The sequence below is a fragment of the Limulus polyphemus genome, unplaced genomic scaffold, assembly GCF_000517525.1.
Source record: "Limulus polyphemus unplaced genomic scaffold, Limulus_polyphemus-2.1.2 Scaffold2355, whole genome shotgun sequence".
NCBI classification, from domain to species: domain Eukaryota; kingdom Metazoa; phylum Arthropoda; class Merostomata; order Xiphosura; family Limulidae; genus Limulus; species Limulus polyphemus.
The window spans coordinates 101,932-129,703 of record NW_013667965.1 but is presented as its reverse complement, the minus strand read 5'-3'; the positions used below and the strand labels follow the sequence as shown (position 1 = coordinate 129,703).

The 27,772-nt window shown below is 33.0% G+C and overlaps 1 protein-coding gene across 1 annotated transcript in view; it reads right to left on the bottom strand.

Moving 5' to 3' along the window:
* Positions 1 to 27,772, bottom strand: part of LOC106466712 (MAM and LDL-receptor class A domain-containing protein 2-like) — a 141,534-nt gene that overhangs the window by 28,514 nt on the left and 85,248 nt on the right. The window contains exons 34-42 of the mRNA XM_022394788.1: positions 23,185 to 23,363; positions 21,649 to 21,803; positions 18,445 to 18,694; positions 11,927 to 12,370; positions 9,037 to 9,140; positions 5,957 to 6,136; positions 4,487 to 4,574; positions 2,208 to 2,354; positions 1,119 to 1,259 (exon numbers count right to left, since the gene is read on the bottom strand). Coding sequence (XP_022250496.1) covers positions 1,119 to 1,259; positions 2,208 to 2,354; positions 4,487 to 4,574; positions 5,957 to 6,136; positions 9,037 to 9,140; positions 11,927 to 12,370; positions 18,445 to 18,694; positions 21,649 to 21,803; positions 23,185 to 23,363 — 1,688 coding nt within the window. The remainder of the gene's footprint in view (positions 1 to 1,118; positions 1,260 to 2,207; positions 2,355 to 4,486; positions 4,575 to 5,956; positions 6,137 to 9,036; positions 9,141 to 11,926; positions 12,371 to 18,444; positions 18,695 to 21,648; positions 21,804 to 23,184; positions 23,364 to 27,772) is intronic.

Here is a 27,772-nt window from a genome sequence, read left to right as displayed (position 1 = left end):
AGTCGTCCATTAACGTATCAAATTCGCTTTTAAATTTACTGATGTTTTCCATTTGTACTTCTTGCCACTGTTGTTGACTTTCCTGTAGTTGCTGCTGACTTTCCTGTATCTGTTGGATACTTTCTTCCTGTTTATTTTCTCGTTCTTCTTGTTTCTTTTCTTTTTCCTCCAACCACTGCTGTAATTTCTCTTCTTGTTTTTTTCTTTTTCCTCCAACCACTGCTGTAATTTCGCTTCTTGTTTATTTTCTTTTTCCTCCAACCACTGCTGTAATTTCTCTTCTCGTTCTTCTTGTTTCTTTTCCTCCAACAACTGCTGTAATCTCTCTTCTTGTTTAATTTCTCGTTCTTCTTGTTTCTTTTCTTGTTTAATTTCTCGTTCTTCTTGTTTCTTTTCTTTTTCCTCTAACAACTGTTGTAATTTCTCCTCTCTTTCTTCTTGTTTCTTTTGCTGTTCGTGTATTGCTGCCATCAAGTCTGCTAGGCTGTAGTTTGATTTGCCGCTTCTCGTTTCCATTTTTTTTTATCCATTTCTGACACCAATTTGTTACGTCTCCGTTTGTTAATTAACTTCCCGTAACTTCGTTCCAACGAAACTTTAGTGACACAAGTATTTACTTAATAAAACTGGTTTATTCTTTCCGAATATAACTTTATGATACACTTGTTTTCAACAATCGCGCTAAAACAAACGCTATATCAACGAAAATTAACTTCAACAATACGTCTCTCTCTGACTGCAGTTCAATTACTCATTACCTACACACACATTACATTCTTGCGTCACGTTGTCACCCTCTTATATATATATACCAGACTACCCTATCTAGTAAATGCTAGGGCATTCATGAAGAAACAAGATAGTTCTAGAATATAGAGGGTGTGAGAATAGTCACATGATCTCGATGACGCAACAGTAACAAATATTAAAGCCACTAATATGGTTTTTTTTATGTAAGTATCCAATTTTCAACAGCATCACAAACTCTTGAAGGGCAAGTCAGGCAATTTTTAGTAAATACTTATATTGTAAAGTGCACACACACACAAAATTAATTCTGAAAATCAATCTTTATGTATATTTAAAGTTAGTAAAATCACACAAATAATCTTACTCACCACTAGCATTTTTGAATGTATGGTCAAATTTTGGTCCAGAATCATAAAACCATGTCACCCCATATCCAAGAGTCCAGTTTGCCTTCAAACCACGAGAGTTGTACCATCCACACATCCCATTCTCAAAATCACATGATGTGCCTATAAAATGTTTAGCAGTTAATTACATTATTTTAAGCTTCATGAAATGTGTTGAAAATATGTTAGTAATCAAGATATTTTTATTTAAAAACTACATAAAAGTAAATTATATTATACTAACAGGAGGAAAATACAAAATACAGTGTGAAGTAATCTAAAATATACCTTAGACTTACTATTAAGGAAAAACAAGCTCATGTGAAAATTTCAAACTTGTTGTTCTGTATTAGTGGATTTAAACTTTATTATAACTGTATTATTATTAATTTTTTCAATTGTAAATCATACTTCCAACAAATATAATGAAAAAGACAAATCTCAATCACTTTTCTAGCTCAAAAATAAATTATCACGTAAAATATGTAAATACATCAGACACCCTCCAAAAATCCTCTAGCCAAAGTGTTGTCCAGAATAACTTTAGGTTAAATAAATAAACATACTGTGAGTGACAAAACATAATAGACCTTAAAATTTTCAGAACTTAAAAAAACACCAATTTATGTATATATTAAACTTTGATAAGTCAGCTTAAGCATGATAAATAAATTATACAACACTGAAAGAACACTGGAATACAACAGAACAGTTCAAAACTGAGTCTTTCTTATTTATTTATATACATGTACTAGCTGATGTATTAATTGAAAACATGGGAGGTGACATAGGGGGTCAGGTCCAAACCCAGACCCCCTATGTCACTTGCTCGGGGGCCTCAAGAATACATGCTATATTTGGTTGAGATAAATAAAATAGCACAGGGATTACATATGGACCCAAAGGATGACATAGGTGTGTTAGATCTGAACAACAACCACACTTTATCACATCCAGTGGTTCACCAGTTATAAGTGAACACAAACACACCCACACATAGACTCTTGTCAAATAACAGCTTAAATTCCAATAAAATAGACACAACATGAAGTAGTAGAACACTATGCATACCACAGTCCTTCTCATCGGTCATATCACCACAGTCATCAATGAAGTTGCATGCTTGCACAAGTGAGTAACACTGACCATTGTCACATGGTAGTTTTTCTGGCCTACAGTCATCTGGGACTTCTGTTATTGGTTGTCCTGGTAATTCCTCTGCAAGGTGACAAGCAAATTATTTAATCAGTTTCTTATTGTCATTAAATTAGAGATTAAAGATGAGGTAGCCCATAAAAAACTAATTTAACAACAATTTAAATGACATAAAACTAAAGCTTTTTTTTATAAATGAACAAAAACAAGCATACATTTATTATTGTGATATATAAAAAAAAACCTCCATGTTTTGAATTTCTTTTTTTTTATGGAGAAGTTGAAGAAAACAACTGACAGACACAGTTGATTGTTTTGGTTTGGATCATACCCATTCTTCAAAATATATAAATATGTTTTGCTTAAAATACTAACAATATCAGTTAAGTCAAAATTTTCAACTTTTATAATAAAGCTTGTGTTATATGCATTTTTTAAATGTTTATTTATGTGTTTACTAGGTAATAAAAAATAATATTTTCAAGTTTGGATATACATTTGATAACTACTTGAATATGGTTAACTAGTTCTAAGCAATATAAAATATACAACAGTCAAATTAAACCACTTCAATATAAAGTGTTGCCATAGAACAATACTGGTATGAAGTATATTTCAAAATGATTACAAAAATCACCAAAAGAAAGTTCTATGATACATTTTTTAAAAGTATATCATAGTGTTAATAAAAAATTACTTCTTGAAGATAATGTTTTTCTCCAAAACCATGTCACAGTAACAGTCCATTGTTCTAATTTCTGTTCCCAAATTTAAAAAACAACTCGTAATTCACTGAAATACACTGTATAAGCAGTTTTAAGCTTGCTCTTTCTTTTGCATTTTATAAACAGTACTTCAAACTTAACTTCCAGTTGTATACTGTTTCTGATTTTCCTGTAACTGTTCTCTATAAGGTTATCTGAAAATTATGTGAACATATTTATTAATGCATCTACCTACTTTTAATATGTATGTGTGTGTATATAAGTTTTTAAATTTTATTATTGCTTCACTAACTGCATGATGTTTTCAAGATTTCCTTATTACTCAAGGAAATTTTCCACTGACTGGCCGGCACTTAATACAACTCTTTTATGAACAATGAAGTAATCTTTTTTTTTTACTAATTACTTCCATCTTAATAAAAGAAACTGAATATCAATAAGAAATTGTGCTATTGAAACTGATTATATTTTTAATATAACAGAATCTTCAGAAATTTTAACTCCCAGCTACATATTTGTAATTAACATTACTTTGTAAATACAATTTATGAAATAATGTTGTGGTAGCATAACTTTTTCATCTCCATGTTACCTATCAAATGAAAAGTCTACCAACTGAGGTAAAAACTTAGCCTCCAGGAAACTGAATTTACAACAATTAAAGCACCACCACAAAAAAAAACTTCTTGAGCCTAATTTCACAAACCAAACACAAATTGAGCACATGCTTTACCACAAAATTGAAGGTTTAAACCTTTAATAACTACTAGTAAGGCACTTTTTAGAATTGAATTTATGCTGATATATGTAAATATAATACCAGATTTAGAAACATATTTTTTGAATTACTTGAGTGACATGTGTTAACAAATGAAAAAGAAAATGCAAAAGGCACGAAAATCAAGAATGTATAAATGCTTATTATGAAAGAATATTTGTTTGAAAGCAGTTACAAATGAGTGTAAGGTATCCTAAATATACAAAAATGAAACTGATTGAGCTTTATGTGAAGCAGATGTTTATTCCTATTTAATACCTATTAATGTAAACTGCACAAAAAGAAAAGTTTTATTAATAATACCTTCATATATAATTTATATTAATTATAATAACTTTCACTTGAAGTGAAATATTACAAATATTTCATAAAACGTTTGTAGTAGATGTACCACTTACATTTTACTAACAAAGGAAGAAAAAATTATAACATTCCTGTTTTTATTTAAAATATACAATTTATTAATTCAAACATCAATAGCTTATTTTCTTTATTATCTGCTCTCAAAATAGATGTGTACCAGTTATAAGTATATTATAAGCTTTAAATCACTTTCATCTGAAATTCTATGATGACATTTTGCTTTCATTTAGTGCAGATTTTACTGATTTAAAATACTGATACTGCAAAAGTTCATTAAACTGAGTTAAGAGTATAAATTGAAATATAATTAGTTTTAACAACTCTGTTACCTTCTGACTTTTCACATCCTGGAGTCAAGGATACATCATCTATGTTGACACTTCCATACTTAACCCCAACAACAGCTTCCAAAACAATCTGGATTTATTTGAAAACATTAAATTGGTTGAATATTTTGTGTGTGTCATAGTTGTAATTGCAATACATGATTGTGATATAAAACATGCTTTTAATATTAGTGTAAAACAATAAAATAAAATAAAAATACAGAGAAGCAATTTACTGTACAACAAAAGTTTGTTTTGGTTTGTTTGGAATTTTGCGCAAAGCTACACGAAGGCTATTTGCACTAACTGTCCCTAATTTAGCACTGAAAGACTAGAGGGAAAGCAGCTGGTCATCACCACCCACCGCCAACTCTTGGGCGACACTCCTACCAAGGAATAGTGGGATTGACCATGACATTATAATGCCCCTATGGCTGAAAGGGCGAGCATGTTTGGTGGGATGGAGATTCGAACCCACACCCCTCAAAGTGTGAGTCAAGCACCCTAAACCACCTGGCCATGCTGGGCCTGTACAATAAAAGAGCTAAAACTATATGTTTGGTAATCCTGAAATGATGCACAGAAGACAAGAATTTAACATTTATTTCTGTACAGCTCCCACAGTAATAAAAATAGTTTCAATGAATACTGCAGCTACAAGATTATAACCTACAATGGAGGAGTTCGGGCAAAATATAACAAATGTTTTCACTTTAAAACATTCAGAAAACTGGTCAAAATCAAAGAATAAACTTGTAACAAATAACATGAACATTTTCACAAAGCATATGATGCTCTGACAAAATCTATTAAAAATTACACTCAAAGAAAATGCTGATTGTGTAATACTTGGTAAGCCAATTGAAAAAACAATGAAAACATAATTACCATTGTTTTTGAAAATATAATTCTTCCAAGTTACATGATTAGAATTCATTGAAAATAATCTTTAAATAAATCAATTAATCTATATATATACATACATATTTGCTTACAATATTAGTGTGGCATTCTGAGGTTAACTCATTTTTTATCAAGGAAATCTGCTGGAAAATGTTTTGCAAAGCAAACATTTAATTATTCTCTGACCTTAACCGAGTCTGATGCAAAGAAAGACTAGACACAAGTTAAACAATATTTATTTCAAACACCCAAACACAATAAAAATTATGTGAATTTATTTTAAAACCTCACTAACTTTTTCTGTTAAAAGTTAATCCTGACTGAGAAAACATGACATTATAAATTAATAACAACAATACCAGTCTTCTTAGGTACAGGAGCTACATAAATGATTGATAGTCACTCTCGCTTCTCAAAGATGGATTTTTATATCCCTGAAGCAAACAAAGTATATTGTATCTTTAAGTCTTACTATAAATGAAAAAAAATCATACATAAATAGCCTTTAAATTTCATTGTTATATTCACAAACAGAAACAGATTTAAAACAAGTTTTTAACTACTACTGACTTTGTAAGGATCACTATTTGTCGAAGAACTAATCAGAAAATCCCCTTTCTTCCAGAAAGCAAGTGACCCATCTTCAACCTGAATTGACTGCAGCAAATTTAAACCATCTTCACTGTAGCTAGTACGTCTAAGTAGATTCAAGACAATATCCTCTCCTATGATATTATACCAGAAACGAACCTGGGAAAATAATTTACTGTAAATATGGAAGTAAAAAAATAACTAAAACCAATAAAACTATATAAAATAAAACCAATTTACATGCTTTAGGAAAACATTATGATTTTCCTATACTGAAAATGTATTTCCTGTAAGTACTTACCTCCGCTCATATAAATAGCTATTCTTGTTCAGTGCTGCCCTCTATATGTAAACAAAAAAATACTCATGCCACAAGCCTTCTGCCTCCCTTCCATTGGAAATTCTCATTCCAATGTGTCTCTCATGCAAATCATCACCAATGAGAGTGCCATACACTCTTATTACACATGTGACTCTCTTAAATTCTACCAGACTATCATTTCGAGTTTAGGCAGAAAATGGAAGGCACCGGTTTTCAGTGGGGAGGAAGGGGGACAAGTGTGAACAAAGGTAAGTACCTATCGGTAATACATTTTCAATGTAGGAAAATTATAACTTCTGAAACAGTACATTACTTTTTCTCACATAAATAGCTAGAATCCTACAGTGAATAGGTGGAGTAGTAGTAAGGACTCCCAAACTCCACTAGAAGAAAAGGAAGGTGAAACACATTGGAGAGTCTAGAGAACTGTCAACACCTTAGACAAGGCAATGGGTGACCACAAAACCCTATTTTTAAAAGCAGACCATACTGATTTATTCAATACAATGCATGGCAGAGATGGACCTCTAGCCCCTTCTGCTTTACCCATGGTGTCCATCGGTGGTATGGTCTGGGTTGGGCATACTTATGAAGCAATTCCATCACAAGGATAATCAACAAGCAATTTTGTGGAACCCCCCATTTCAACAGTGTGCATTGCATAGCCATGGAACATAATAAGCAAGTTGACGTGGCTGAACAGTACAGATTTTAAAGGTTAAAAAATACTTGGTCAGTCACCACTTGCCACAGAGAGGGATCCAGTAAGAAAAAGAGGGATATGCCCCTGAAAAGAAGAGGTACATATAAGAAAAGTAACTTACCCTGTCCCAAATTCATGAAAGAGTGAAGGATGTTAACAGGTGAATGACAGTACCCCAAGAATTATACAGCTACCCAAAGCCAAGAACGGGAGATAAACATATGAGATGTAGTCCCAGTGCTCAACAGATGAAGTACCTCCAACTGACAGCAGGGTAGACATGCAGTAAAAAAAGGAGGTGCATGTTAGGAGTGAAGACACCAGTAAGTGAAAATGGGAAAAAGGATACAAGGAAGAAAAAAACAATCAAATCACAATCTAAACCCAATGGGTAAGGGTGGAAGGGAAAAATAACAGACAAAGAAATGGAGTAAGGGGAGGAATCGTGTCAAAAAATAATCTATATAGGCCTGGCACATTCTGCAGTAGAGGCCTGGAATACACTCCATGAGAAGGTGGAGGAAAATTGACCAAATATAGGTCATCTGAAAACAGGATCCACCATTATAGGAGGAAGACAAGCAATATTGGGAGCAGGTAGGGTGGGCTCTGGCACTCAGGGTCCCTAACAAACGAAATTAAGGGTAAGAAGTAGAAATTATAAGTTAAACACAATTAAAGGCAAGAAGTATAAAGCATAAATTAAACGAAATTAATGGTGGGAAATTCTGTAGTGAAATAAACATATGGACAAGATGTTCTGTGTTCAAGAAAGGATAAATAACTTAAATATCAATAAACCTGTAAAAGGAACCATGGGGAAACCAATAATAACAGATATTTATTAAGCCTAATTGAACAAGATACTTAATCTAATTAATGATTAATGCAGAAGTAGAACTACTGGTAAACATAACAAAGAATATCATTAAGCACTAAATGAAATTCGTAACTGAACAATAATTATGTACAATAGTGTAATAACTGAATAGGAAGAAAAAGAATATAGTGAAATTAATGATAGAATTACCAGGAAAAACTGAACTGTGAGTATGAACCAATCTAATGAGACTTATGGTATGGAACCCAAATAATGACATATAATAAAATTAACAATAAAAGTATACAAAAACCATAACAGTATAGTGTCTTATCTTTCCAAAGTCGCCGAACTGTAGCGAAAATGTGTGGGCCCCCAAACTCGAGGTGAGGCTCAAAAAAGATCAGTTCATAGCATGATCAATCTCCTGATGAAATAAAGCTGAAAATCTTCCCATAGAATACCATGACCTAAAGCCTATGTAAAATGCTAATAATAGAAGAGATAACTTCCAAAATGGTAATGGAAAATTCATAATGCAGAATTAATAACCAAACACAACAAAGCAGAAACAATAAAAGTTTTTGTAATAAAACAATAAGTTTCATAACCTGGTAGAAATATAAAATAATTCCACTTCAGAATAATGCAAATATCACTATTGTATAATAAAGTGTAAATTTGTTGAGAGAAATTAATACAAAGACATGGAAAAACATGAAAATAAAATACATACTGAGAGAGAACAAACTAAACGTTAGAATACAATACCTGCCTAACTGGTAGAATTGAATAGAGAGAGTCACATGTGTAACAAGAGTGTGTGGCACTCTCATTAGTGGAAGATTGTTGCATGATGATTTGCATGAGACACATTAGAATGAGTCATTTCCAATGGAGGGGAGGCAGAAGGCTTGTGGCATGTGTAAACGTTGTTTTTTGGCATAGAGGGCAGCATTAACCAAGAATAGCTATTTATGTGAGAAGAGGTAATGTACTTTATCAGAAATAATCAGATTTCACATTCTTGCTGAATAGCATTATTATACCCCTGTACCCTGATTTACTTAGGTTTTTTCTAGTAGTTCCATGCAAAGACAAACTGTATATTATTACCTAAATGTAGCTTCACATTTCTCATTGATAAAGTATACAACAACAAACACATGCATAGTAATAAACATTTTCTAATACCTGGTGGAAAAGAAACTCACCCGACAATCCTCATCTTTAGACCCATCAATGACATATGATGCAAGTCTTGCCTTTTTACCTGAATTGCTTGGGTAGATTTTTCGTACCACAGATATAAATTTCCCTGGAGAGAAAAACATTATCAAGGTTATAAAATATTTTTAATATGATTTGACTACGTTCTGGATATTTCAATATAACTCACTTTTAATTCAAACCTGTTAATATTTATCTTTATCAATTTGAATACTGAGAAAATTAATTTTCCTGTTTCTTTTTATTGGACCATCAAAACATAAATGTCATTTTGTTAAAATATAAAAGATAACCATATATAAGTATTTCACTTTACACACTGTCCTGTGAGAGTGAAGAGAAGCAAAAGTTTCTGACCACCTCGGGTTGTCTTTCAGGCTGTAAAATCTTTTTTGAGGCTTAAAAGATTTTTTAAACCTAAATTCCTACCATCATTTTTTTATTTTTTTTGGCTGTTCTGTGGTTTCAGTCTTACTGTGATACTGGATTTTTTCTAATATCATGCAGACCTGTTACAATAGTATCTTATTTATTATTAGAATAAAGTTAAATTCATAAATCTAGAGAGAAAATTCATGAATGAAATAAGAAAGAAAAACTTTGCATGATGTGTTTGTTTCTTTGTTTTGAATTTTGTGCAAAGCTATATGAGGGAAGGCAACTAGTCATTACCACCCACTGCCCAACTCTTGGTCTACTCTTTTACCAACGAATAGTGGTATTGACCATCACATTGTAATGCACCCATAGATGAAAGGGTGAGCATGTTTGGTGGGACAAGAATTCGAACCCACAACCCGAGGATTGCAAGTCTAGTTCCCAAACCACTTGGTGATGCCGAGCCTTGCATGACATGTCTGTGTGCAAAATGAAAATTTACATTATATATAAAATCAAGTATGAACTTTTCATATAGTAAAAAATGAGTATTAACTTCTACTTGGTTTTGAATGAAATAATTTTTATTGTAGGATCACTGAAATCTACATATTTCCTTCCTCCTTTTTTATTTCTTTTGCTAATTTAAATTTTGAGTTTTTCTTTATTTTACTATTTTAAATTACTTAGTTAATTGCAAGTACACCCACCTTACCCAACATTTATATTATCAAAAGAAAAAACCTATAAGGCAATCATGAAAAGATGTAAACAACAGCTCATAAAGCTTAGTCTTAAAATGTATCTTCTTGAAAACATCTAACACCGCACAATACTAGACATGAAGATTCTTTATCAACATTACAATTTAGTACTAAATTAAGAAAAAGCAATCATTATTTCTAACATAATAATGAATCTATTGTGTGTAATATGATAGTGCTTGGATAATAACTAGAACACTATGTTACTTCTGAGACTCTTTGAACTGTCACCATTATAGTCAACAGTACTTAATGGTTTGTTGCTTCTTCATAAATGTATCTTTTTTTAACCCTCATTTGCATAAACATTGGAATAAATGTGTTTCATGTATATGTATAGACATAGGAGGTATTAGTGTATAATAACCGTTAATAAATATAAGAAGAACACAAGTAATAATAGTGTATAGTAATAAAGTGTATAATAACCGTTAATAAATATAAGAAGAACACAAGTAATAATAGTGTATAGTCATAAAGTGTATGATAACCGTTAATAAATATAAGAACACAAGTAAAAATAATTACAGAGTTTGATTAAGTTGTCAATAAAATATAAACACAAAATATGTATACAATTATAATTTTCTAAATCAAAAACTAGAATTCTTCCAAAATGTTCTCTGAAAACTAACTTGTACAAATCACTTTTATTAATTAAGATTGGGACATGACTATAAAGCAGAAAAATACTCATAATTATTGCATGAGAAACCTGAAAAACTGACCAAAACATTCAAGGAGCTTTCTAACCCAACAAAAAGTGAAGCATTTAATGAGAGGCCCCAATGTCATTTGTTAAACTTCATATTTCAGAGTGACTTTAATATATTAATAATGAAAATAATATTTACCACTATTACAAAATGTATCTATAATAATATTTTAAGTTATGTAAGCTGTTTACTTGTAATACCTCTAAGTTAAAATTAGATTGTAGGAAAATTGCAACACTCTTGGTTAAATAAAATTTTCTTATTGAAAAGTGCTTATTTTGATTTATGTAATGTTACATTTGCAACAAACAAGGGTGCTCCAAAGTATTTTATAGGCAAAACATATGCAAAAATATATATATATATACACTTTAAAAGATAATGGCTTATTTGTTTGCTTTGCAAATTTGTGTTATCTGCAATAGCCAGTTCTAATTAGGAGCTGATAGAGTAAATGGATGGTAAAGGTTGGTCAACAGCATCCATGACTAACTTCTGAGCATTTGTAACAGAATAGTGAAATTTGAAAGTCACTCTATAAACGTACTCACAGTCCTAAAGTGCAGAGTATGTTTTTGTGACAAGAAATGTGAACCACAGACCCACAATCTGGCATGCTAACCACCAGGTCATGATTGGACAAAGTTAACAGTAACTTATTTATAATAACTCTTTTTCAAGGTATTATTGTGAGTGAAGTGTGTAGTATATAATATGTTAATTCCACTGAAAGTATATTTTATAATAAAGAACAAATTAACTAATGTAAATTTAAGTCTAGTTCTTTTCTCATAGGATATCTTTGTTTTCTTTGTTTGTATAATTATTTCTATGTTCTTTTTTCTGAACTTTCAACTCATTATTTTAAAATTTTTTGTGAGCATTTTATAGGTAGAATTTTATGCCTGGTATCAAAAGTTAGAAGTAGCAAGTGAGAGTAGTAAACAGGTACAGCTATCAAGTTATATTTATTTTACATATCTAAACCAGTTATTCTCACACAAAAAAATCAATACCTGAATTAGACAAGGTTGTGTGGTCAATGAAAGGTGTTACTCCATTTTCATCTTGGCTGGGAATGACAACTTTCCACTCAATTTCAGAGTCTTTTTCAATTTTCCATGAGTTAACACAGATTCCATATTCAAAACTACAACGGCCATGATATATTTGGCATCTGACTTCAGACTCATCACTTTTGTCTACACAGTCATTTAGGAAATCACAAAGTTGGTTTTCATTAATACAGACACCATTACCACACATGGCTTCCCCTGTCTCACATATTATTTTACCAGGTGGAGGTGGTAGAGGTGGAGCACATGACAAGAAGGAAATGTCATCAACTGAAACTGCCATTCGATAAGTGTAAGTTGGTCGTCTAGCTTGCAGATATACTTGAAAATTTCTACGAGATCCCACATAAATATGTGCATGATGCCACTCAGATGTTTTACTAACTAAAAAAAGTACATTTTTTTTCAGTATCAGTATTCAAATTGCAAACTATTTAATCAAGTTTGTATAAAAAATTTGTGCAAATACCTGTAAATACAACATACTTGAAAATATGTATAGAAAAAAGGTTAATGTACATATAATTAATAAACACATTTCACATAAAAAAACAACGACACATTACAAACTATCCGATCAATTAAGTACCACAAAACTATTACTACTATATTGAAATGACAACCTATAATATGTTTTTATTATTATATTTAAAAAATGTCAGTTATACAAAACAGAATTAAAACTTTTTACCAGTCTTTATATTTAGTGGCAAGGAAAGGCAGGAGAGTGTAAATATTATTACAAATACATTTTAGAATTTAAGAAAATGTTAACCTCTACTCACACTTATAGCTAGAATCCCACACTGATAAGGAGGAGGGGCTGATGAGAGCATTATCCATACAGAAAGCATCTGCATAGAACATGGGTGTGTCAATAGAAGCTTGGCACCCTAGTGGGGGAATCACACTACATCCAGGACAGGTCTGCTCTTCTCCCAGAACTTAATTCCTGTATTGTGGGTGGAATTTTACCAGATAGCCAAGGTTACAGTATTCAGAGTTGGAATGAAATGGCCATGGTCCCTATGTCCCATGTTCGTGGCTATGACAGTTGGGCTGCAAACTATATATACTTATGAGTGAATCCCAACCTGTAGCCAGAGTGATTCATTCAGAGCCACCTGAATCATGATGAGAAAGTAAGCAACACTGAATTGACCAAACCTGTATAAAGTATATTGAATTAGTGGTTGCTTGTGTGTAATTGGATTGATAAAAGTACACCTGCCTAAGTAACACTCGCCACAGAGTGGGATCCTGTGAAAACAAGGTAAGGGACCCTGAAATGTAGCAATGAAAATACTCACCTCTCTGTGTACTCTAGCAGAAATGGTTAAGATAGCTACAGTAGGTAGGCGAAAACCCTCGGATGAAGATACTGCCAGATCATGCAACTAATGTGAGATAAAAGTATTGGGGGAGGTCCACATATCAGTCTGCCCAATGGCCTCAAGCAGCCAATTCAACTGGATTGCTAAGGCCATAGAAATGTGACAAATCTGATTAGATGTGAATTGCAAAAGATTACTCACCTTCAAAGAGAGCCCAGAATAAAAAGTCATTGTTTAGCATCTCTAAAGGCATTAGTGCAGGCAGCAAAACCTTCAAAACCCTCACTGAATATGACCATGATCGAAATCTGATTAGACACAGAAGTGAGAAATAGTGATCAGATAAATCGGTGAAAAGGATTTATCCCCTTCCCTGTCAGTGTCTTGGGTAAGTAGAAATGGTCTGATGATTTAGAGATAATGAGAAAATGATCTGTGGACAAACAACACAAATCACTCTGACCAGCGATGTCTGTAGGTCAGCAGCCACAAAAAATAAACCTTCAAGTAAAGGGGATACATGGCATATACGAATCAAGTCACAAACTGGTGTTGAAAAAAGAGCATGTAACCTTAATATACCTGGTAGGTAACTGGAATGGTCATTTGGGACCCAAAGTGACTTGAGGAGAGTATTAGGACTCAAAGAATATTTAATCATGAGAATCAAACTGTAGTTAATAAGGCCACCTTAAACAAGGTGATTGTGGAAGATGCAAAAAACCCCTGCCAAAGAGCCTGGTCAAAAAACGAGTTACGGTTGGCACTTCTGATCAAAGTGGGTTCAACCTCCTCTCCATAAACCATTGCTGATTTGTGTATCACGTTCATCTCGGGACTAACCAAAAACTCAGACAGATACACTGAAACCTTATAAATTAAACCCCGATGCCGTACAAAAGACTGCATAACCTATATGCCTGAAGCTTGAGCTTGTGGATAGCTGGGTGTACCATGTCAGATTATGGCTTCCTCCACAGAGATGTCCTAAGAAAAAGTGAAAGAGGTGAATACTCCAGAAGCTACTGCAGAAGCAGAAACCAGGCTGTAGCTGCCAATGTGGGCTATCAACAGAACCCGACAGTGGGTTGGAACAAATCACATTTAGTACCCAGGGTAACATATGAATTGGAGGGAAGGCCTAGAGTTGTAATCCCATCCTGTTCTGAAGGAATGCATCCACTGCCAAAGTCTGAAGGTAAGGTACTGAAGACAAAATTGCCAGTAGTTGGGTGATCCAATGTGAAGACAACTCATCAATCAGAATTGAGAAATGAGAGCCAATTCAACAGAACCTTGCGATTCATGATCTATTCTGTCGGAAGAATTTCTTTGGACTGAGACAACTGACCTGCTACTGCAGGTATCACCCATGGAACATGGCAAGCTAGTAGAGTGACATGATAGGAATGGTCCCAAGAAAGGAGGTCCAAGATTCAAAAACAAGAAGTCCTGAACTAAGTGCTTCCTTGATAAGAAACACAAGACACCACCACAGAATTGGCAGAGTGAAGCCTGACGATTTTCCCCTTAATAAGCCCAGACCATGAAACATTGCCTTTTGAAGAGAAAGATAGACTAAAACATTGTGTAGGGAAGCCTCTTCATTCATGTGTAGACCCTGAAATTCCTGACCATTGGTATGTGCACCCAATCTCTGAAGTAAGGCATTCATGAAGAGATGGAACTCTGGATGAGTTGACGGTAGAGGAACCCATATCTTAGTAGTGTCCCAACTTAACAACCCCTTGAGATCAAAGAATGATCCCAAGTAAGAAAACTTGGGAATCCAGTGAATTGATGTTTATGATCCCTTGGATGCATAAAGACCATTAAAAGGATCTCTTGTGCTCTCAACCCAAAGGCATGATGGATTCAAGTAATGCTCACATTTCCAGAAGAGAAATAACTTATCATGCGGTGGGAGAAAGAGAGAGGTGAGTAAGTGTCAGGCTTCCTATTCCATAGCATTGAGCTGGATGAATCAACTGAGTCTGAATGAGAGACAAGATGAAAAATAAGAAATACCCAGACTGAACACATATTGAATTGGAGCAATAACAGATGTCTCAGCCCTAAAAATGAAGCCTGTCTTGCTTGTTTCGAAAAGTAGAATAAGGATGGATGTTCTGACAATTGTTGTCAGCAGTAACCAGTCGTCTATGGAATGGTGTGTACGCAGTGTGATGGATGGAGGCAACAAGAAAAAACTCATAGGATACAGCAGAACCCATGTGAAACTGATGTGAGTCCGAAGGTTAAATCTGGAACTGAAGTAAAGGAATAAAACCTTGGAAGAGCTAGCATGACTTACCCCAGACCAACCAAGTTCTGATAGCCCTAGAACTAAGATCCAAAATCCATGTATCTGTGGGAGACAGCAACCCTACAGGTTGGGTGGATATGAATGGAATGACTAATCCTGACTCAAAGACCTGTAGTGCTCCTGGATCCATGATTAAGGTTACCCCATGTCCAGAAATTCTCAACACCAAGCCCCCACAGACCCTGAAGGCATACAATAATTACCGACACCACTGGCAGCAATCTGACCAAGCAGCAGAACTCTTGGATACAGAGAGAATCTATTCTGGGTACCAATGTACTAAGGGGCTGATGTTGGGGATCAGGACCCATGAATAGGGGCAGAATTATGACCCTCTGTAGGAGTTCATGAAATTCAAGATTCCACCGACAACAGGGATGAATGTAGTAGCTGACAATTGAACAAACGTACATGCTAACAATAGATCCAGCTTGTCATCAATGAAGTTGGTGATCCTGAGAGTCTTCCAACATAGTTTAGTGTTAGGAAAACAACACCTTGAATTTTAGAGTGATAAGTCCATAGACCAACCAATGTCCCACCAGAACATGCTTCGGAGTATGCTTCCACCTGGCGGTGGTAGTCTAAATCATTTGGTTCTGACAACCATGGCAGATAATGCATAGCTGTCCTTTCATGTAACTGATAAGTGAACCTCCCAGCAAGAATCACAATGTCCATGGACAGAGAGAAAACTAAAAATTCACTCCCAGACCTTTCAGCCATCAAGTAAGGTGCAGGCTCAAAAGCACCTGGGGAAAATCCCAAAACATCACACTCTCAATGAACCAACAGAAAAATAAAAATCAAAGGCAGCTTATCCCAAAATGGCCTCCTTTTTGTTGTTTTTTTATAGGTCATTTAAAGACTGTGTTGATTAACATTGATTAGAACAACATTTTGTCAGGTAAATCTGTTTTGTAAGAGCAATGTTGGGCCACCATATGGAATCAAACCCTGAACCCCAGCGAACACACCACTGTCCCACAGGAGGACTGAAAAGCCAACAGACTAAAAGAAGGCACAGGAAAAAGTGAATCTAAATTCTCTCTAGAATGTCAAGGACTGTCCTCAATTTCAGCCTCAGAGCACCCCAGAGGAACACCATAGAACCAAATATATGTCTTCATCTCACTATAAATAAGATGAACAGCAGTATCAACTGAGAGTGACCCCACCCCGATTGTTGTGCAATGCTACATGTCAGAGGTGGGATAGGATAGACCTGATTTGCCTCCTTGCTGGATACAATAATCCAGGAATTCATATTATAAATCAGATTGCCAATCATAATATAAAAAAGAATTAAATTATTATTATTATTAATACCATAATCAATGAGATAACAGAAAAACTTCAAAGTATCTCCAAACAATCATAATACTGGGATACCTGTTAATGACTCTTTGTCAAGAAAAAGTGGTAACATTATCTGAATGAGATGCTTAAATACAGTACCAGGATAGAGGGCACATTGATGTAGGTGGAGAGTGTCATGAGATAAATATCACCAAGGGCAGATGAGTGGGGTATAAAAGACTGAAACAACGAAAAAAATCAGACTAATGCTTAGATGGGCAAAGGAAGAAACCCTGGCAGTTGAGTAATAGCTATAAGTGTGAGGAAATGTATGTTTTGGAACTGATATCAAATCAAATAAACAATATGATTTCCTTCATGAAAAACGTAAGATATCAGTATTATTTCATTATTTTCTTTATATTTAGATTATTCTAAGAACCCAGTAGTGAAAGTAAAGGAGAAGAAGTTATAACATGTCTTTCTTTTTGTTTGAAGTTAAGCACCAGTTTCTAGTTTTGTAAGTCCACAGACATACTGCTGTGCCACTGGGGGCTATAATATGTCAACCACACTATATTTACCATATCCAGTGTCAACGAGGCCTTTCACCCAGGGCTAATCACGCTGACTGGGATACAACAGATATAGAAGTGATATATGTATATATATATATATATATAATTAATTGATATTTTTTAAATCTAACTGCTTTGTTGATGTAGCTGATACTAAGAGTTTGATATGAAGAAGTTCGCTATAACAAATCAATCCTACATTTTGGTTTAGTCTACACCAGATGGGTAGTTTTTAGTTAAACAGCACATAGATAAAGTTTTAAGATTATTGTATAAAGAAAACTATTAAATATTACAATAAAAATGGTTGAAATACAGTGATTTGGCAGATATTGTGTATACATTATTAAAACCTATAAGACTTAAAAGTAAATGTTTCTGAATTTCTGTATGTTATTTTTAAATGTGCTATTCATTACTGTTGATACAATCACACTAATATGAAAACCATCAACTCTGATTTATAGATATTAAAAAAATTAACAAATGAAAAGACCAACACTTGTATTAAAAGCCTTTTCACCTCAGAAGTGTTCAAAAAAATATTTTCTTTACATATGTTTCTTATTTAAAAAAGTCATACCTCTGTGTGTAAGCTTTAATATTTCTAACTAAAGTTTGTAGAGTATTACTAGAAATAGTATTTTACTATCATGAGACAGTCATGTCTAGATGCATACAAACCAAATATTCCCAACCTTTCAGAATATACTGAGTCTAATGACAGAAATAATTTTTTTGTAAAATTAGTTTATATGGAACAAAAAACGTTTAAAATACTTTGCTTATACAATTTCAAAACATTATATTCAATTTTTGAAAAATGTGGTATATAAATATATATATATATATATACACATACATATTCTAAAGCATTACAGTTTTACACATCAAGACTATACACAAGCTATTTTTACTTACATTGGACATACTCTGTTAACCACAGGAGAGAAAATCCATAACTGTCATTAACAGCAAGCTGTAGAGGGCAATAGAGACTTCCACAGTAAAACCAAAACTCGACTGTACATGTGGATGCAGTTACTGAGATACGTGGGGTTAAAATGCTAGTGGTGTCACCTCCTGATCCCAGAATACCATCTGCTAAAGCATACCATCCACTGATACAGTCACAAGTGTGATCTTTTTCTGGTCTGTACTCCTTGTTAACCTAGTATTAGAAATAGTTAAAACTTAATTTAATAATTTAACATCATATTTCTTTAAATTAACTAAATAAAAACACTGAAGTCACATTACAGATTTAATTCAACATTTAATATTGATCTGAATGATATATTATTATGTTTTGAAACAAATGAAATCTTACATACTGTTTTGTAAATGTCATATTTTATATCCTAAGATATATTTTTGTGAATGTACAGTGCTGATTATTCAGTTGAATAAGTATTTGTTGATTGTTTCATTGTCAGGTGTTTAATGAATAAATAGATCATAGTTTAAAAGCTCCAGGACTATAACTTTCTGGCAATTCTTATATGTAAATAATATTGTAGTTACTCAAGTAAAGTTGTTCATAATTTTCATGATTTATAAATGTTATACAAAAAATATATGCCAGCAATACCCAGTTAGAGATAACAATAGCTAGATTAATGAATAATTAACATTGGATAACACGTGTCAGAAGATATAGATTTAAGGAGTTATTTCTACAGCTTTAAGTGACTGTTCATTGTGCTTGGCAAGTTATAGGACAATCTCATCTCCACATCTTTTAGATTCTTAATTCATGTAGGCTTAATATTAGTGAAGAATTAAATAATAAATAAAACTTCTGCAAGTTATTTTGTTGTACTAGTATGCTTACAATATGGAGGATTAATTAAACTTTATAAGTTTCAGATCTAATGCTGCTACTGGAGCTTCTTTCTAAGTTGTCAATAGTGGTCAATTTGTTGGCTACTGGCCACATAAGTTACACACTATTGCCCAGTACTGCAATTTCCATTCTAACAAGCTACTGTGACAGAACAAGTTCAATACTTGATAACAGAGTCTCCATTATTTGAACAACAATGTTTAAGCATACTAAAACACAAAAGTCCATCACTGGAGCTGCAACAGGGAACTTAACTGGTATGAAGTAAAATTACATTACTCTAATTCCAGTTTCGTCATCCAGTTTTCTCATAAAAAATGCTTGCTGACTATAAGCTTGTGCACACTGGCTACATCAGTTTCAAATCCTTGTTTATATTCTTGCTAATGGTACCAAGAGATAAGTACAGCTTCAGAGCAATAGCTTCTTGGTTTTGTATAGTTCTCATTTGTGACCAAAATCTCTGGTCCACAAATAAAATAGTTACTATGGATTGGCTTGAGATGTGGTTACAAGCACAATGCTATCCTAGACTATTCTGGAGGTTTCCACTTCCATGGTGAATGCCAAAAACTTCCTTCTTTGAAATGTTGTGTTATTTGACACTACATCATTTACAATCTCACTTTACAAATATCCATCCTCTTACTGTCAAAAATCTACCCATGTGGCATTTGAATGGTTGGGAATTTGCTGAGAACTAAATATATACTGGTGGTATACACACTGTCCATAATACTGTGTCATGCATCTTCTGTGACACACTACTGCATTAGCATATGTGTATCTTTCTTATGACTCTAAGTTTTGTAACAATTCAAAGGAATTCAGATTATACTTCAACTAAATAGATACAACACAACAGAATATTTAAAAATTCTAATAATTTTCACATAATTCATGATAAATAAGCTGCTGTTTATCTTACCTCTGTTTGTGGATAACTATTAGATTTTCTACAAATGATAAAGCTCTATTACAAGTATCAAATCACCTATTAACATAACTGTTATATGCAACATCTATTATAATAAAAGGGCATGTCTGTGGGTCTGTGTGTGTACAACTGCCATAGTTCCAAGAGGAAAGAACCTAGAAACCTGAAATTTTGCACCAACACTAAGTGGCCCCTGAGGGTGTGAACCTGGGTATTATTTATCTTATTCACAAGCATGTGCCTCTTTTTAATGAGGCAAGCTAGCAATAAACCATATAGAAAAGAAGTGGTTCCTTATATTACAAATAGAAATTGCATTAAAAATAGAAATGCATTTTTTTTGTGGTTCCTTATATCACAAACAGAAATCACAGACAGACATACACGTGTACGCGTGCGTACGTGTCTGCATATGTGTGACTGCCATAGCTCCAAGAGGAAAGAACCTAGAAACCTGAAATTTTGCACCCATACTATGCAGATCCCTGGAGTTTGCACCTGGATATTATTACTTATCTACATGTGTATGCACATGCACATCTTTTTATGTGAAAAAACACAGAAATGAAATGTGCTTATACATGCATATCTTCTTAATGAGGCAAGCTAGTGAAAAACCACATAGAAAAGAAGTGGTTCCTTATATTACAAATATAAATCACAAAAAGACAGACATGGATGTGTGTGTCTGTATATGTGTGACTACCATAGCTCCAAGAGTAAAGGACCTAGAAACCTGAAATTTTGCACCAATACTATGTTAATCTTGAGGGTCTGCATCTGGGTATTATTACTTATCTTAATCACGTGAGTGTGGGCATACACATCTTTTTAATGAGGCAAGCTAGTGAGAAACCACATACAAAAGATGTGATTCCTTATATAACAACTTCTAACATACAGAAAAGCCAGTGCATCTTGGTAACAATGCACTCTAACACTGGCTTTTATATCATGTTGCTTAGCAATAACAGTATAACCTAATATTGTTCTTAAAAGGCTATGTGCTGAAAGAATAAAATGAAATGTATAAATTACAAAATTGAAAAAAATATTTGTTGTTTTCTAGTTTAGAGGTTTCATTAATTAAAGAGGTTTGTCTTATATTATTTGTTTTTATTATTTAAGTTTAAAATCAGAGGAAGAGTCAGAGGGAAAATTACTTATATGAACAAGTCACATCCCGTAAAGGAGCAACAAAAGTATATAGATTTTAGTTTTATGCTAAAATGGGTTCCGAATACACACACCCTGACATAGTCATCTAGAATAAATCATCCTAATAACGTGAGCAAAGACAGGTACTTTCGCTAGTTATTCAATAAAAAGTAATATGTCTCACCTTGGTGAATGTATCATTGGCTTGGACAATGGTCCACTTGAATGCACTGTCCTGGTTAATATTCCTCAATACACGTATATTTTCAGTTGGACTTGGATCATGTTGTATATACCAACCACATGAATTCCATTTGTCAAAACTGCATGTTGATTCCACTGAAAGATAAAGTAGTATCATTAGTAACATATTATACAGTTAAGTTGTCTTTGCCACTTGCCAATGTCAAGAACTGAAATTACTCTAGATAATTTTGAAAATCATAATGCACTTTCAAACCAGTTTGTTAAGTTGAGTACTATCTCACCAATGGACACTGAGAAAAAAATTATGTAGCATTTTTTTCCTGAACAATGTATTCTGTGGTACTCTCAACAATTAGGGATTATACTGTAATATTTTATTTTTCAAAAATAATCTTTCTTTTTAAGAGTGATTAATTTTAGAAAGTTATGGCATTTCTAATGCATATGAAGATATTATGGAAAGTTTTTCTCATAAGTGAATATTATATCAGTTTCAAAAGCAGAAAAATATAATGAGAGAATAGTCTCTGTGATACTTCAAGCCCTAGTAACTCAGTTGAAATATATAGATTTTTTTTCTTCCTTTATGTATACTGTATGATACTAGATAACAGTGGAATGGGGGAAAACAATTTTTTCAGCTGTAAAAATAAGAACTAACATTCTGAAAAAGAGAGAAATTTGTTAGGATGTTCTCCCAAGTAGTATATATTGAATTATGCTAAACAATAGTGGATTATGTTTTCCTCACTAGTGGATATTTGATTTGTTGTCAACATCAATAGATTATGTGAAGATACTCTACTCATAAGCATTACTGTGATGCACTGTACAGTAACAGACAATGGCATTATTATATATTCCCACTCTTCTAATTATCTTTTGCCTCAGCACCTTAATTTCTTCTTATAATTTACCAACATAAATGATGTAACATTTACATTTCTTCAGCTTCACGTGACTTAGCAAAAAATAAATAAAATTCTTAACCCTGCATTAGTCTTACGTAAAAAATTTCCATACTCACTCTTCAGCGGTCCGTACAGACCCCATCATAAAAGATAAATTTTAAAATATTTAAATAATAATAAACTATTATTTTGGAAACAAAAAGCACTAACATTCGAAATATTTTCCCTTATTAATCAATAAATGAACATTGAATATTACAACTTGTTTCTTTTTTTACTACCTAAACTAAGTGTAACAATTTAACACAAACTAGCCAAATACTGAAGATACTAAGAACAACAAACATGTTGTGCCGATGTTTACAAAATATTTGGTGTCTGTGAAGACCCTGGAAAACTAATGCAGGGTTAAATAGTATAGTTTTACTGATATTAACAGAAAAACAAAAAGCTATAAATCATGTAGCCAACACTTCATAAATCATACTGAAAAAAATGAATATTTTATGGTTAATAACTTAAACATTGTAGCAAAAGAATATATTTTTCTTAAAAACTTTAAATTCCTGAATAAATAACTCATTCAAAAGTTAAAAATTCACCACAGCCACTTTCATCCTTTCCACTACTACAGTCCTTTCTGAAATCACATCTTTTCTTTTCATCAATACACTTGTCATCATCAGGGCAGTAAAACATCCCATCTTCACAGTGTTTGGATGGCTCTGTTGTTGTACTAGTTGTTGTAGTTGTGTATATAGGAAGTGTTCCATCGCTGTATCTGATAAAAGTCCAAATAAACAGAAGACATTATCCTCTAGAAACAATATGTATTAAGATGATGCAATAATGTCAAAGAAACAATGCATATGACTCCATAACATCATATGGATTGCAACATATAAACTAAACACTCATTATCAGAATGTACAACACACTGTAGAATTAACACATCTAGTTCAGACTTAAAAAAGTGTTGGTTTGCTGTTGACAACCCACCACTCTAAGGGTTGGGTAAGTAGTTAGGTATATAATTTTTTTTAATAATTGGTACTATTTATGTTTCTGTGGTGTAAGCACACATGCATGCCTGTGTGTTATGTATGAGAGTGTGTGTGTATATATTGTATAGTGATCATTGTAATATGTACCCTATTTATATGCATTTAAACATATTTTCCTTTTCAGTGCCTTTTATTCATATTGAGTACTACGCTTCTCCACTTTCAAGCCTCTGTACGTTTTTGGGTCTCCAATTGATCTTCTACTTTGCACTTACTAGCTGGCTTTGTAGCAAAACCAAGTATTTATATTTTCAACACATGAATCCAAAATTGTCATGATCATCAAAGTGACATGTGGATTACGTATGTGATTATTGAGTTACCAAAACTATAGATTCCAAGTCTAATTAGTAACGCAATTCTTAATGTATGTTAACAAATTTGGTATCAAAGTTCTGTTTAGAATTGAAATTTTTATGTTACATATTTTTACTTACTGATTTTTTAAACAAAATGTTAAAAAAACCTTTAAACATTACATGCTCTGATCATGTGACCCATTCAAGTTGTACAGTTCATCACTTTATAGCATTTCCAACTTAATTCTAAAGCTTCCATCCAATTACAAGTACAAACAATACTTAATTGAAATAAATTACCAGGTTTCAAGATTATACCTTATTGTTAGTCTAAAGCCATTTAAGAAAACAAGTTACCTAAAGCACGAAGGGTATATATATATATGTATATTGGCTCATGTTCCGTATGATACAAAGGACAGACCAAACAAATTGCCAAGAGTTCAAAAGGGGAAGAAGCCAAGAAATGTAAGAACATTTAGGGCAGTGTCTAGGAACTTGGGGTGATTGAAGATAAAGGGCTTGGGACAAAGGAGATTGATGGCTTCCATGGCATCTGGGAGGTAAGGAGCTCTGTAACCAGCTATTGAATAAGTGAATGGGCTAAGATCCTGAAACAAAAACATGAATGAAGATGCAATTTTTGGACATTTGAAATAGACAAGAACTACTATGTCTATGCACTGACTTAATAAGTTAGCTCAATACAATTGATAGACCACTAAGAAAGAATGTCAGCAAGAGTGGGATAACACTTGAGTCACTCTACAAGAGAATTCACCTTCTCAGACAAAGGACATTAATAAACTGTGAGGCTGTAGATATTGAAATGTCAGTGTGAAAAATAGACATTTAAGGTGCCTAATGATATTTCCAAGTTGGTAACTGGGCTCAAGACCTGTAAAGTAGTCGAAACAAAAAGGTGTACTACAGCTGAGTTGACCAAAACGGAGTGATGATGAAAAAAAGGAATGTCACATAACTAATATTAGAACCAAGGAAGAAGGTGTAAAGGAGTGTAGGCATAAAGAATGAGGTTCTTTCAAGATTTATGCTCCCAATAAGTTAATTTGTACATGGAATTGAATACCAGAAGAGTGGAAGAAGATAGTTGTCCAATGTTCAGTGTTGGGAAAGTATCAATCATCAAACAATCCAGATGTTCACTTACCTACTGAAAAATCAAAGCCAACAATCCCTAGTAAGAGAGTCTGTCAAAATGTTCATCACACCAGAAACATGACAAGCTCAAAGATGAATCTGTTAAGAATGAAGCTAAAGGAGCATCAGTAAAACAACGGCTGTGAGATCAATAAGATCCTAACTGTTGATGTAAGTACCACTGTAGGATTGGTGTGTGAACTATGATAGAATGTTGGTATAGAAGGAAAAGAAACTTGAGACAAACATAAACTGTTGACATAAACACTTTATTCAACAAAAACCAGAGAAACATAAGAGTGAGGGAAGAAACAAGCATGCCACATGACAACAGGTCTGAAGTCAGATGCCACTGAAAAGCAAAGTCTCATTGAATGACAACCTGAAATGAATTTATCATCCCCAAAGCAGAAAGGATGTCTTTGGTGGTATTTGCATGAGACATGAAACACCATAGGAGACTGTGTTGAACTGTGTTGATCAAAAACACCATACTTACAAAATACTTTATTAGCATTAAATGAGAACTGGAGTTATGTATGATCCACTCAAGAGATGCTGCCAGTTGAGTGAACAAATGAGTATTTGCAAAATGATAAATTGACAAAGGAGTCAAAATGGATCAACTGTACATGTAAAAGTCAATTTTGAGTAAATGGAGAAAACCAACAAAACTAGACTAGTTGACAGGAAATGCATAGAGCCAAATGGAAGTTCAGTGAACTGATAAATTAAACCCAAAGATAAAAAATAATAATAATGTGAAAAATAAGGACACGAAGAAAACCATCCTCTGTATCCATCAATGTCATCCAAAGGCTGTGACAAAAACTTCTGTAACAATACATATGAAAATTAGATGTCTCCAAGAAAAGATGAATCAAGACAGTTCCCAGACAGGTTTCCCATCTTTTGATTTCTTCAAATCCACAAACAGAATACAAAAACTCTTGAGAAGTTTCATAAATATTTTGACTTTTCCTTTCTGTAAGAGATTTGAAATTTCCTGGTTCAGAATTTGTGATTGTATTGGAAGGAAGAGATAAAGGCATTAAGACCAAACAAAAGGATCTGTCAAACCCAAATATTCCACAAAAGAACCAAGGATTTGAGACAATCTGGATAGGAGATATGTTTGAAACACAAGACAGTTATAGAGTAGGTCATGGCAAAGATCCCACACTTGCTTATGCTCACGTTTGACCACTCAGTAAGTTCCAAAGAAAAGTAGAAGTAATAGACATCTACTAAGAAGAAGAAGTGGGAGGCAAAGCAGGAGTATGAACATTACTTGCTGACATCCCATTAGGAATGACAAACAAAAATAAGTTGAAATGCTAAAATCTTAATAAATTCCTGTTGACATGCTTCTCTAGAATGAGATACTATGCAAGTAAAAGTCATGCAATGATAAACAATGCAGGGAAGAAGTTATTTCATGATTAGCTGAAAAGCTAGGGGAAGTGACTAGCACCATGTAACAAAATATGTTAGGTTAAGGTGTCAAAGGAACATAAAAGCAATATGGTAATAGAAACTAAATGCAGATAAGCAAAACTGTAAGGTAAAATGTGTGATCCAGAATCAAAAAATCATGTGAAGGAAACTAGATGATATTTGATAATTACTCTGAAGAAGAAAGTCTCAACATGAGATAGATTCATAGCATGCAGAACAGAAAACTGATAATGAGTCAAAATAGACAACCATGTGAAGATCTCCCCATAAAAAAAAACAATAATACTGATCTTGGGGCTAAAACCTTTAAAAGTAAAAGGAAAAGAGTAACAGAATGCAAATGATGGATCCAAAGATCCATATGGTAGTCTGGTATACTAATCATTAAGCAGAACTTAATTTTTGTTCTGCTAAAACAACAGATGAATACATGAATGCCACTTTTTAAAATTAATTATACTGTTTTTTTTTATGTATATGTAAGTTTAACATATTTACAGGAAAACCTTTTTCTAAAATGAGCAAAAATTAACTTCAAAAGCAATTTATTAGTTTTAAAAGTATAGTAAAAAGTAAAAATTACCTAATAATTGAAATTATTGAAATTAATATGCATATTTAACACAACATTATTTTGAACTGGGGGTTAATTATGAAAAGCTGAACAGAAGAAATTAAATTTTACAAATATAAAACTGTTACTTCATTTAAAAACATTTTCTAGATAAATTTTCTCTCAAAAGTTATGTACAATCAAGAAATGTACACAGTATGAAGTAAGATGGTTAGTGGTAAAATATCCAAAATGATGTAAAAAGGTTTTTTATTAAAAATGAATAAGAATAATGTACTTATAAATGGCAGCTCTTTGTTTATCATGATGTATTTTAATTCTGTAAACAAAAGTCCTCAAATTACAATTTCATAACCAAAATTTGTAAAGTACCAACACAAACTCTGTATACAATTATTTCATTTATACTTAACACAATTTTCCTAATTTCTATGAAATCCTGAAGGCAGATTTATTGAAATGTTTAAGCCAGTTAGCTGAGGAAAAAGAAAAAATATATTTTACATTGTAAATATGATAATTTGGAAATTATTTTTGGTGAAAAGTAATCTAAAAAAATGAGAAATTAACTTATTTATCTTCATACTTTTTACATTGCTTTAAAAGTTCACTTAGCAAAAGACTAATACGTAAC